The sequence below is a fragment of the Pinus tabuliformis genome, chromosome 8, assembly GCF_031772625.1.
Source record: "Pinus tabuliformis cultivar Carrire ecotype Pingquan chromosome 8, CPIR1, whole genome shotgun sequence".
Classification (NCBI taxonomy): domain Eukaryota; kingdom Viridiplantae; phylum Streptophyta; class Pinopsida; order Pinales; family Pinaceae; genus Pinus; species Pinus tabuliformis.
Window position 1 is genome coordinate 457215186 of NC_142294.1, and position 14549 is coordinate 457229734.

At 33.4% G+C, this 14549-nt stretch overlaps 1 protein-coding gene and 1 pseudogene across 1 annotated transcript in view; both read right to left on the reverse strand.

Annotated features, from left to right (window-relative positions):
- Positions 1-1299: 1299 nt before the first annotated feature.
- On the reverse strand, positions 1300-6346 carry LOC149236014 (uncharacterized; annotated as a pseudogene).
- A 5466-nt stretch (positions 6347-11812) lies between these two features.
- Positions 11813-14549, reverse strand: part of LOC149236015 (putative pentatricopeptide repeat-containing protein At1g26500) — a 30067-nt gene continuing 27330 nt past the window's right edge. Inside the window, exon 2 of the mRNA XM_089368746.1 lies at positions 11813-12385. Coding sequence (XP_089224872.1) covers positions 11813-12385 — 573 coding nt within the window. The remainder of the gene's footprint in view (positions 12386-14549) is intronic.

A 14549-nucleotide genomic window follows, 5' to 3' on the forward strand; every position in this document is an offset into this window, starting at 1 on the left:
CTCATTATTCCCAGGCTAAAAGGGGACATTACATTCATCCTAATTTGCAGTTGTATGAACTGCTCTTTATACTTCCAGTGAAAAGACTTATTTTTCTAGATTATAAAATTTCTTGAACATGGCCTGATCATTGTTTGAGTGCTTGAATTTGATCCTGAGTATTTTTTTTAGTGAAATTTGATTTTCTCCTTGTCGTAACTCACTTTATTTTCTACAAGGGGTCCAACTATAAGGTTGGATGGTACCTATATTCTCCATGTCACAAAACTACTCAAGCTCTTGAACCCAACTATCAATGCATATGAACTCAAACTCCCTCAAATTTTGATTCCTCTAACTTCACTGGTGGTCCTTATATGATATATTTTCCAGGAAAATCTTCATTGAGTCATTTCCTCCAGTCCAAGTAGCGTCAAAACTCACTTATAGATGATAAAGATCTTAATCTCCTCTCTATGGAGAATAACCCTTTATAAAATTGATCAGCCATATACCTTCTATCTCCAATGATCCATATTCGACATCTTCTCTAACAAAAGACAAACCCTCTTAGTCACACCCATTGCTTTGATGATACCAATCCAATTCAACAACAACTAAATTTCCTTCATGTCTTTCCATAGATGAAGTTTTCATACTCTTTCACTTGCAACTAACAAAAAATAGACATACATTTTTTCTACACAACCAATGCTAGAGAGCTAAGGAAAGTCTAAGAAATAAGGTAGCAATAATAGAAAGATAAAACACTCTAACTCCTTATCATATTGCACCAAAAAGATATAGAAAGTTTCAAAAGAAAATAAAGTTACCCTGATATTGATGCATTTCATCCAAAAATCATGCTACATATGAGAACATTACATTGAAGGTTAGTAGTAGAAAGAATCTTCCCATTTGGGTTTAAATCAAAAGCTTGCCTCTGTTGTGATTTTAAGGAGAACTATTTACATATAGTAATTCTTGCTAATGTTTTAACCTGTTTACATAAATTTTGTTTCTATGATATTCCAAAAATGATTGGATTTCATGAATCTACCATTTAAAAGTACTTTGAAACTTAAAACTCCATTTCCATGGGAATCAAACCCACTTAACTTGACAAGATGTAATAATTGTCAAATTTCTCCCTAAACAAAGCACTAACCTGTAAAATCAAATCATCTAGCAAAATGGTTTTCCCTTAATATCTATCCTTATTTTCACAATATCTAGCTTGGATGGGACAACATAGCACAAAATACAAGACATGTATGAGGCTCCTAATATCAAAGAGCTGGTGGCAAAGGTCTGACCGAATCATTTACTCAAAACCCGTCTTATTTTGAACCTTTTTCATCTTCTATGAGCACCTAAGGAATACATATAATATATCCAACTTCCCTGCATGATTCATGTAATACCCCGAGCCATCTCACCACATAGGTAGATACTTTAGGGATTACAGTCATCTGACATGCATATATATATATATATATATATATATATATATATATATATATATATATATGTTGACTTAGTCAGAGTACAATCATGTATGTAATGTAAATAACACCTTACACTATATGGTCAATGTAAATATTTACCTTAGTAATTTTATATGTATGTTTGATATATGTGCCTAGTGCCACAAGTCAATTCTAGTATTAGTTCTTAGGGTTGGTTACAGAGGTGCATATGTCAGACACCACACCACTTGAAATACCAAGACAGACTAAGTTTCTATGATGGTAAACATTGACATTCTTATAATTGGGAACATTATGTGTTAAGTGTTTCATGTTTTAAGTTATTAAGTTTTTTTAGTTATAATTACCATAGGGTCAAGTTTTAATGGAAAGACTTAAGGAAAAGGTGGCCACCCTGAATGGAGAGAGTGAGAAAAAAAAATAGAGTAAATAAAGGGGGGATATCGAATGGTATGTGAGGGGAGGCATTGGGAAATGGTAGGGGAGACTTCAAGAGAGAGAGAACAAAGAGTAGGGGATATATTTTGCAAGTTTTAGAGCACATGGAGAAGGAGAGAATGGGCATGCCCAACGGATTCTACAAGGGGTCCTGTAAAGGTGGCACATAGTAAAAAAAGGGGAAACACAGAGGAGCCAAATGGAAGAAAGTTCTAGGAGATAGGACATTGACCTAACTAACCAAAGGTGGAGGATGATAGTAGAAAAAGGGGTAAGTGAGGATGATGAGGACATAGTGGGAAAGAAGAAAGAAAGAAAGCCTAGGTAATGAAAAGCTGAGGAATGAAGTTGGGGGATCGATTGCACAAGGGAGGGAGCCTGGTCTTGTCGAGACAAAGTCAGGAAGGATACAACAAAGCATAGATATATATTGCCACGACTCAGTTTTGAAAACCTATACAAAAATTTAGAGCAATAAAATGTCTTTGTTATTATTATCTTTGAGTGATGTTGTATGCACGTATTTTAGCAACAAGTCTATAAATCGTTCCCTTTCTGTTTTGTCGTTTCCAAATCGAATTTCCTTGTACACAATTATGCTGGTTTCATAATGAATTTCATTGATATTGTATAGGAACCCTTTCTATTGCATATTGTTTCTATTTTCATATTGGATTGTGTGGGGGTTAATTAACCCTATGCCTACAATGTTTTTTATTGTTTTGTATATAAGGTTGTGTGGGGTTAAATGAATCATAGCCTTAGCCTCTAATATGCTCTTAGGACTGAAATTTCTAAGTGGACCTATCATAAGGTCCTAGAGGAATACATAAGCTCCAAAAATTCCATAAAGGGAATAAACAATCCTACAATAGTTATATCGTAGATAGTTATCTCGTGTGTGGAGAAACCTGGAATATGCTCAATTATCTTGTCTAGTTCTTCAATCCTTTACCCAAAATTCTTCTCCCATATACACTTAATTTATCTTAAGCCAACCTCATAAAGTGTGTGGTGAAATGGAATCGATGTTATGTTCTATCTTGGTCTTTGCACAATAGGATTTGTATTGAGGACCTTGTGACAACCCCACCCATGGTTTCTTTGTAACATAGATTGTAAAGGAAGATGAAATTATTAAATGGGATGAGTTAAAGGGATGGACTGAACGTAAACTAGTACAAGTCTCTACATGGAAATAGAAAACCTAATTAAAGATAGCTTGGAGACAATATCTCTAGAATCCCTGTTGCCTAAAGCATGGAGACATTGATCTCTGGAATCCCTTTTTCTTAAAGGGTGGTGACATTGACCTCTGGAGCTCCTTTCTGATTAAAATGTGTAGACATTGATCTTTGGAGTCCCTTACTAGTTAATTGGTGGAGATAGATATCCTTGGAGTCCCTATACTAACTAGTGGATGGAGATAGACATCTTTGGAATCCCTAAACTAACTAGTCAGTGGAGATAGACATCTTTGGAATCCCTAAATTAGACAGTAGGTGGAGATAGATCCCTTTGGAATCCCATACCTATTGGTGGGTGGAGATACAAATCTCTGAAGTCTCGCACAAACTCCAGGGTGGAGGAAGCTTACCTTTGGAATCCCTTGAAGCTTGGGAATTGGGATAATCTTCATAAGCTAGGGGTTGAAAACTATGTTAGTAGTATGTCAATGGTTGGGTGGGGAGAATAAATGATTATACCCAAATTCCTATCCTAGTTCCAACTGAGTTGAGTACCTTGCTAAATATGATATGCCATTATATCCATACTTTCTATGTGTGTAACTTTCTATATTGCATGATAGAATGGACTGGAGAAAGGCTATCATTATAGTATTAAGTGTGGTTTGGAAATTAGATTATTGTGCATGTTAGTGTAGAAGTTAATAGGAATAACCATATGAAATATAAAATTCTTGTGCAATACTCATAAAGACTTGGTTTCCCTAAGGTTGGGGTTATAAAGGTTGTAGGAATGATTTGGTACCTTAAGGGATTGTTGCATAACACTGCATTGCTTTCATATTTAACTATTACATCTTGAGCATATTTAATACATTAAGTATTTGGAGTTTTTGATAACCCTATGGTCCTTTCTCATGCCACCTCATATAATGGTTTAGTTTATTACTCCTTTGTGACTCATATTTTTAGGTGCATAAATTCAATTGATGCCCTTCACACCTCATCACGGTTGGGTAAACAAGGGTAAGACAACATTGTAGGTCGTCTCTTCTTTTGACCATATCAGCATACCATCTCCTTGAATGTGTCTCAAAGAAATTACAATATCATGTGTATTTGTGTGGGTTATCTATTTCCTTATTTTTCTCGAATTTCTTAATGCATAAATTTTTCCTTTATGCCAAGAATTTGTTAGCCAAATGGTGCCCACAATAGAACTCTTCAAAATTACTAAATTCAGTGGAAATACTGTGAAATGGAAATCAATCAAGGAAGATACCATTAATTCCCCATTTATTAGCTGAGGGTATTCCATATAGGAAAGGATGTATGGAAAGAATGGATAATGGATTAAAGTTTTGGTCACATGATGCTTACCTTGAAAATATTTGAATTTCACATGTAACATTTTGCTAACCTGCACTAAATTGAATGCCGACCGATGTCGTAGGTTGAATGATAGTAAGGGTAATAGTATAAGTTTTCAGAAGGATAATTTGGACAGTGGTTGTGCGTTCATTGATTAATCTAATCTCAGTGATTTTGCATGATTTCATGATGACTTTCCATCTCAAATGAACATGAATTTTTCATATGGTGTATCTATTACCCATCCATACTTTCTTAGCCTATAAAAGGATGAGGAGGAGAACATTATTAAACAATCTAGAAGAGAATTCCAATATATGTGTTTCCTTGACAACGAGTGTAGGAAACATGTATATTAGTTGTTGTAATGTTGTTTTTTGAATAATAATGAATTGATACGATTGCAATAGGCTAGAGTAACGTAAGTATTACAAAGCTATTAGAGGAATAAATTGAAACAAGCCTAGAGTCTATGCACTTGGTCACTAATTTGAAAAATGCCATGTTACTTAATCTGTAGAATACGCCAGTCCCAGAAATAATTGCGTTGACATGATAGGATTTCAACCATGTTTTGTGGATAAGCTGAGGATTTTACATTACCACAAGGTTGCGTAACAGAGCTCAATTGAGATAGATTAGTGTGAAGCTTTATTAACTACCAGGCTACAATCCTGCAAGGATTAGATTCATGGCATACTATAGAAGAAATCATGAAACCATCTTCATGATGATCTTGTTAAGTTTTGTAAGACACGTTATAAACATATACAATTCTTAGTTATCACCAACCAGTTTTCATGGAAGGAACCATAGATTAGCCAATCCTTGATTCCCCTGTATGTTCTATATTTCAGTTGTGCTTGTGTTATTCAAGTGGAATAAATCTCATCTACATGCTAGTTCTTTATGGAACCGACACATAATAATAATAATAATAATAATAGTAGTAGTAGTAGTAGTAGTAGTTGTCCAGAATTATCTACAATTGTAAAGGGGTGGTTTTCTACACTTCATCTTCGCTGCAAGTTCTTCAAATATATCAATTCTACCTACTCCTGAAAAATTAGTGAGGAATTTTTCATAATCAAAATGAAGAGCCTTCGTACCATTGTCAATCATGCTTTCTATATAGGCACAAGCCTCCTCAGATCTTCCTTCCGTAATCAACCCTCCAATGAACACAGTGTAAGAATTAACATGAGGGCAACAATTTTTCTTAGCCGTTTGATCCCATATAGTGAAACCCATCGCAAGCTTTCTTGCATGGAAATATAATTTCATCATTGTGTTGTAGGTGTGAATGGTAGGTTGAAACCCACATTGGCTCATTTCCTCAAAATATTTAGTGGCTCCACCTTGTTTGCGCAGAACCATCATCACTTTGATTAGAACATTGTAATTCTGACAGTGGTGATGAATCCCTTTCTCTTTCATTTCCTGTAACAACCTATAAGCCTTATCCGACTTCTTCTTGTTGTCATAACCATTTCTCAAATAGGTGTAAACAACAACATCAAGTGGGAAGCCATATTTAAAAGACAACCAACTCTACAATCAGTAACATATTTCAACACCGATATCTTACAAGCATCTGCACGATAAAAAAATCATAAAATACCAATCAATCTATGTGAAACATGTGCTAAATCATAAGACAGTTAAATTTGTTTACAAATATATCAAATGACATACAAAAAAACATGTTAGAAGTATGTTAAGTTTCAATTAGAAACACTTGGTGTTACAATTTTACAAATTTTATTTAAGACACTTTCACCTGTTGAAAATATATGTTATTAGTCTTGCCAATAGCTTACCATCATAAAATATACTATAATGTTCAATTTCACAATTGAGGGCACTGTTATCTGATATCATATCTAGTTTTCTTTCATAAATGGAGTATTATTAGTCATCGAAATTGTTGACATTGACCATGGTTATATCGCAAGTGCTTTGTTACAATAAAGAAAAAAGTTTCGCCCCAAGGATGTACTCTTCTAGATTATTTCCTCAGAAACTTAAAATTCCATTCCCATGTTGGAAGGGATGTAATGTGAAATGATAAGTTACCTCCTATTGTGTTTATTGATTGTACTTAAAACTTTTAACTACATCAAACATCTTATGTAAATAATTTTTGAATCAACTATTTTATCAATATATTCTTAGGATTATTCGCTGACAATTTGACTCCAGGGTAAACAATTTGGCAACATTTGTAGAAAACCTCCTATGAGGCTACAAGGTTTTGTGGCATATCTCATTGAAACTAAATCATAAATGGTTTAGTTAATTGATTTTAACAAAAAAATATTGTCAAGATTATCAAATATCATTACATAACACCCATTTTCATTTTTTGTAAGTGCTAATTGAATTTAAAATACCAAGTAGGAATAGTGGTACACACTATTTGTATCATTGTTGCAATGGTACATTCACAGACCCAACAAAATATTGGTAACCTATGTATTATGTTCCATCAAGTCACCTTTCTCAACCAACAAAACTTATTAATGTTATGCGCTTTCTTGTTCATCACAAAGCAAAAGAGGAAAAGGAAAATGGGTGTTGTCATATATAATATTATTTAAAATAATTTGAGCTACCAATGTTTAGGGCTCAAGCATAACTCCATGCTTACTAGGCACCCATGCTCTCACTACCATGGGATATCTACAAATTTTGATATCCATTTGTAGGTTATCGCACCCAGAAAATTATCCAAAATATATATGTCAAGGAGAAAGTGAAATTTTTGCCTAGTTCTTGATCTGTGAATTGCATCGCTTGTGCAGCAGGGCATGCTGATCTTCTTTGTACTATTCCAACTTTATTGGCCAGTTCAACTACTTTTGAAAAATTGCCAATATTTAGCCAAAGTTGTAGCCTAATTCAATAGATTTTAACTTTGTTTTGAGTTGGATTCAAACATAAGTGTTATTATTAGGAACACACGCTTTTGTCATGGATTGAGAGGTCCACCACCAGCAACTTACAAATTTTCAATCATCATGGTTTCTACTCTCACAACTGAATAAACGATCAGTTCAAACTGGTCTTTACAGGCATATCTAGATAGAAATTGAATGCATTTAACCCCTTGAACCCTCAACTTAATTTTATTCCTTCTTGGAGCCATCTTTTTATTCTTCCATACGAAGACAATGAAATTAGTTCCCTCCAAGCCCATAGAACAATGATTACATAATCGATTTTTATAAAGCAATCAGTTTACAGTAACAAAGAATGAGGCACTAGTCACAACAAATATACATATTATGGATTGGTAAATCTAACAAAAGAGATCACCAATAATCAAGTAATGAAATTTAAAGCTTGAAATAAAAAATTTAGAACCCCATGGGCGAATGATAAAGAGAACATAAAAATAACACTAAAAATAGAAATAAGAGGTCTCAATACCCTAATGATGATAATGCAACAATATTTTTTTTTTATGTTTTTTGTCTGTCATGGCGTCGTCATAGTGATCTTTGATATGTCCAGAGACTGAGGGGGGTTCCTCTTCATTTCCACCTTCACCGGTAGTCTGCCACCATTCGACCTCCTGGTCCGCAATCCAAATGACCCTCTGCTTATGCTCCTTTCTTGAGCTCTCTCGACACCCCCTTATATTGCAGGTTTTCTGAATTTTTTAAGCCCTATGAATTTTCTCTGCAGACACTCTATTTCATGGGGCTCCTTTGATCTGCGACATATTTGCTGGTGGGATCTGTGGTCACCATTTCATGTAAGTGCAGAAAACTAGAATCGATGGAAAATGGATCACAAATTTAGTAGGAAATAAATAATGACAAGATGTATGTTCTCAATCTCTGCTTTGGATGCATTTTAAAATGAAAGTATGACCGTCATAGTTACCATTTCCAAAGCTATAACCATATACATGTGAACCAAGATCACCATTTGGAAAAGAATTGAGTAATGATGTGCCAATGAAAACCCTTTTCCTTAGGGTGTGAATAGAACATATTTCCATAAGAGGATATAAATAGTTCTACATTAAACTAGAGGTAGTTATGAGTTTCATATAAGTTATGAGAAACAATTCATGGTAAGAAATCCAAATTCATTATACACTAACTATTTTTTATAGCTAGAATAAATCTCCTAAAGGGAGAAGTATGGTGTGTTGAGAAAATCATAAATGAATAACCGGTATCATTGTATAAGCGTAATTGGAACCAAGAACATGTAGGAATCTTGTGCACATGATGTGGAGTAATATTCTGTATTATAGGGTATGGAAAAAAAATAGTGTATTTTTGAGGTACAATACATTTGGGCACATAATTCATCTTTAAGAATTGTCAAAATAGAGACTATCGAATTTCTATCACTAAGTAAGTGTTTAATTTTAGATTGTCGAAGTGACAATAAAAATGAATAACATAAATCATTGATTCGTATTATTGTAGTACTTGTTAAGCAGCTGTATTTTTGTTCCTACACTAAATTAATCATTCAAGTTAGTCATTTTTAGTTGTATTACTTATTAGCTAATCATATATTTTAACCTGGGATTAAAATATTCATTTAGGTAAGTCGTTTTTAGTTGGGTAAGTTTAGATCGCTCATTTTTAGTATCATTTCCCTTGGAAAAGCTATAGTGTCTAATGTTTTTAGTCACCTAGTCACTAATTTCTCATCTTATACTAGTGCATGTTGTCATGAAATGCATATACTAATTGGTTATTTTAATATTATTGTGTTTGAGATATTAAATTGTCACTATGTGTCATCGTTATATAACTCAAATCATGGTGAAATATCTTTATACATAAATATCATTTCTAAAAAAAAGAAGGAAATAAATGAATTTCCTCACAAATCCTAAATTCCACACCAATTTTTTATTGGGTAAAAAAAATGAAGACTAGTTTTTGACATATCCGCTTATTTCATGTATGAATAACTCTTGTTGACCAAAATCAAAGAGAAAAAGATGTAACATACTTCATATGCATATATTAAAATTCATATATGTGTATATGTCATAATAATAAATATTTCTCTCTCTAAAAACCATCATAATAATTAACTACATTTTTTCACTCTGGAAAACGACTAATATATTAACATAATTCATGAGTGATCAAGATTGAGAGAAAACCAATGAAGATATTTTTTTGTTGTCAAATATCTCAAAAGAAATAAAATGAATAAAATATTCAAATCAAACACCAAAATTTGAAACATGACTTTAGTGTCAAACACCTAAAGGTTCTACCCACTTTTAATAAACAAGAGTGGAGTTAAACAATCTTCTTTCAAATTTGTAATTAATCTAAAGATAATCCATAAAACTAAACTTTATTATACACAAACCTATTGGTGAGTGGAGATACAAGTCTCTGAAGTCTCGGACAAACTCCAAGGTGGAGGAAGCTTACCTTGGAATCCCTTGAAGCTTGGGAATTGGGATAGTCTTCATAAGCTAGGGGGTGACAACTACGTTGGTAGTATGTTAATGGTTGGGCGGGGGAAATAAATGATTATACCCCAATTCCTATCCTAGTTCCAACTGAGTTGAGTACCTTGCTAAAGATGATATGCCATTATATCCATACTTTCTATGTGCGTAACTTTCTATATTGCATGATAGAATGTACAGGAGAAATGTTATCATTATAGTATTAAGTGTGGTTTGGAAATTAGATTATTGTGCATGTTAGTGCAGAAGTTAATAAGAATAACCTTATGAAATATAAAATTCTTGTGCAATACTCATAAAACCTTGGTTTCCCTAAGCTTGGGGTTATAGGGGTTGTAGGAATGATTTGGTACCTTAAGGGATTGTTGCATAAGGCTGCATTGCTTTCATATTTAACTATTACATCTTGAGTAGATTTAATACATTAAGTATTTGGAGTTTTTGATAACCCTATGGTCCTTTCTCATGCCACCTCATATAATGGTTTAGTTTATTACTCCTTTGTGACTCATATTTTTATGTGCATAAATTCAATTGATGCCCTTCAGACCTCAACACGGTTGGGTAAACAAGGGTAAGACAACATTGTAGGTTGTCTCCTCTTTTGACCATATTAGCATACGATCTCCTTGAATGTGTCTCAAAGAAATTACAATATCATGTGTATTTGTGTGGGTTATCTATTTCCTTATTTTTCTCCAATTTCTTAATGCATAGATTTTTCCTTTATGCCAATAATTTGTTAGCCAAATGGTGCCCACAATAGAACTCTTCAAAATTACTGAATTCAGTAGAATTACTGTGAAATGGAAATCAATTGAGGAAGATAACATTAATTCCCCATTTATTAGCCAAGGGTATTCCATATAGGAAAGGATGTATGGAAAGAATTGATAATGGATTAAAATTTTTGGTCACGCGATGCTTACCTTGAAAATATTTGAATTTCACATGTAACATTTTGTTAACCTGCACTAAATTGAATGCCAACCGATGTCGTAGGTTGAATGATAGTAAGGGTAATAGTATAAGTTTTCAGAAGGATAATTTGGACAGTGGTTGTGCCTTCATCGATTAATTTAATCTCAGTGATTTTTCATGATTTCATGATGACTTTCCATCTCAAATAGACATGAATTTTTCATATGGTGTATCTATTACCCATCCATACTTTCTTAGGCTATAAAAGGATGATGAGAAGAACATTATTAAACAGTCTGGAAGAGAGTTCCAATATATGTGTTTCCTTGACAACGAGTGTAGGAAACATGTATATTAGTTGTTGTAATGTTGTTTTCTGAATAATAATGAATTGATATGATTGCAATAGGCCACAGTAATGTAAGTATTACAAAGCTATTAGAGGAATAAATTGAAACAAGCCTAGAGTTTATGCACTTGGTCACTAATTTGAAAATTGACATGTTAGTTAATCTGTAGAATACACCAGTCCCAAAAATAATTGCATTGACATGATAGGATTTCAACCATTTTTTGTGCATAACTTGATAATTTTACATTACCACAAGGCTGTGTAACAGAGCTTAGTTGAGATAGATTAGTGTGAAGCTTTATTAACTACTAGGCTACAATCTTGCTAGGGTTAGATTCATGGCATACTATAGAAGAAATCATGAAACAATCTTCATGATGATCTCGTTAAGTTTTGGAAGACACCTTGTAAACATATACAATTCTTAGTTATCTCGAACCAGTTTTCATGGAAGGAACCATAGATTAGTCAATCCTTGATTCCCCTGTATGTTCTATATTTTACTTGTGCTTGTGTTATTCAAGTGGAATAAATCTCATCTACATGCTAGTACTTTATGGAACTGATACATAATAGTAGTAGTAGTAGTAGTAGTAGTATTAGTCCAGAATTATCCAGAATTGTAAAGGGGAGGTTTGCTACACTTCATTTTTGTTGCAAGTTCTTCAAATATATCAAGTCTACCTACTCTTGAAAAATTAGTGAGTAATTTTTCATAATCAAAATGAAGAGCCTCCGTACCATTGTCAATCATGCTTTCTATATAGGCACAAGCCTCCTCAGATCTTCCTTCCCTAATCAGCCCTCCAATGAACACAGTGTAAGAATTAACATGAGGGTAACAATTTTTCCGAGCCATTTGATCCCATATAGTGAAACCCATCTCAAGTTTTCTTGAATGGAAATACAATTTCATCACCATGTTGTAGGTGTGAATGGTAGGTTGAAACCCACATTGGCTCATTTCCTCAAAATGTTTAGTGGCTTCACCTGGTTTGTGCAGAACCATCATCACTTTGATTAGAACATTGTAATTCCAACAGTCATGATGAATCCCTTTCTCTTTCATTTCCTGTAACAACCCATAAGCCTTATCCAACTTCTTCTTGTTGTCATAACCATTTCTCAAACAGGTGTAAACAACAACATCATGTGGGGAGCCATATTTAAAAAAAAACCAACTCTATAATTAGTAACATATTTCAACACTGATATCTTATAAGCATCTACACAGTAAAAAAATCATAAAATACGAGTCAATCTATGTGAAACATGTGCTAAATCAGAAGAAAATTAAATTTTTTTACAAATATATCAAATGACATACAAAAAAACATGTTAGAAGCATGTTAAGTTTCTATTAGAAACACTTGGTGTTACAATTTTACAAATTTTATTTAAGACACTTTCACCTGTTGAAAATATATGTTATTAGTCTTGCCAATAGCTTACCATCATAAAATATACTATAATGTTCAATTTCACAATTGAGGGCACTGTTGTCTAATATCATATCTAGTTTTCTTTCAGAAATGGAGTATTATTAGTCATCGAAGTTGTTGACATTGACCATTGTTATATTGCAAGTGCTTTGTTACAATAAAGAAAAAAGTTTCACCACAAGGATGTACTCTTCTAGATTATTTCCTCAAAAACTTGAAATTCCATTCCCACGTTGGAAGTGAGGTAATGTGAAATGATAAGTTACCTCCTATTGTGTTTATTGGTTGTACTTAAAAGTTTTAACTACATTAAATATCTTATGCAAATAATTTTTGAATCAATTATTTTCTCAATATATTTTTAGGATTATTAGCTGACAATTTGACTCCAGGTTAAAAAAATTGGCAACATCTGTAGCCAACCTATTGTGAGGCTGCAAGGTTTTGTGGCATATCTCACAGAAGCTAAATCATAAATGGTTTAGTTAATTGATTTTAACAAAAAATATTGTCAAGACTATCAAATATCATTACATAACACCCATTTTCATTTTTTGTAAGTGCTAATTCAATTTAAAATACCAAGTAGGAATAGTGGTACACACTATTTGTATCATTGTTGCAGTGGTACATTCACATACCCAACAAAATAGTGGTAACCTATGTATTATGTTCCATCAAGTCACCTTTCTCAACCAACAAAATTTATTAATGTTATGCGCTTTATTGTTCATCGCACAGCAAAAGAGGAAAAGGAAAATGGGTGTTGTCATATATAATATTATTTTTAAAAATTTGAGCTACCAATGTTTAGGGCTCAAGCATAACTCCACACTTATTAGGCACCCATGTTCTCACTGCCATGGGATATCTACAAATTTTGATATCCATTTGTAGGTTATCGCACCGAGAAAATTATCCAAAATATACATCTCAAGGAGGAAGTGAAATTTTTGCCTAGTTCTTGATCTATAAATTGCATCGCTTGTGTAGTAGGGCATGCTGATCTTCCATGTACTATTCCAACTTTATTGGCCAGTTAAACTACTTTTGAAAAATTGCCAATATTTAGCCAAAGTTGTAGCCTAATTCAATAGATTTTAATTTGTTTTGAGTTGGACTCAAACATAAGTGCTATTATTAGGAACACACACTCTTGTCATGGATTGAGAGGTCCACCACCAGCCACTTACAAATTTTCAATCATCATGGTTTCTACTCTCAAAACTAAATAAGCGATCAGTTCAAACTGGTCTCTACAGGCATGTCTAGATAGAAATTGACTGCATTTAACCCCTTGAACCCTCAACTTAAGTTTATTCCTTCCTGGAGCCATCTTTTCATTCTTCTATACAAAGACAATGAAATTAGTTCCTTCCAAAGCCATAGAACAATAATTACATAATCGATTTTTATAAAGCAATAATTTTATAGTAAGAAATAATGAGGCACTAGTGACAAATATACATATTATGGATTGGTAAATCTAAAAAAAGAGATCACCAATAATCAAGTAATGAAATTTAAAGCTTGAAATTAAAAACTTAGAATCCTGTGGGTGAATGATAAAGAGAACATAAAAATAACACTGAAAATAGAAATAAGAGGTCTCAATACCCTAATGATGATAATGTAGCAATACTGTTTTTTAATGTTTTTTTGTCTGTTATGGCGTCATCATAGCGATCTTCGATATGTGCAGAGACCGAGGGGGCTTCCTCTTCATTTCCACCTTCACTAGTAGTCTCCCACCCTTCGACCTCCAGGTCCGCAATCCAAATGACCCTCTGCTTATGCTCCTTTCTTGAGCTCTCTCGACACCCCCTTATATTGCAGGTTTTCTGAATTTTTTTAAGCCCTATGAATTTTCTCCGTAGACACTCTATTTCATGGGGCTTCTCCGAT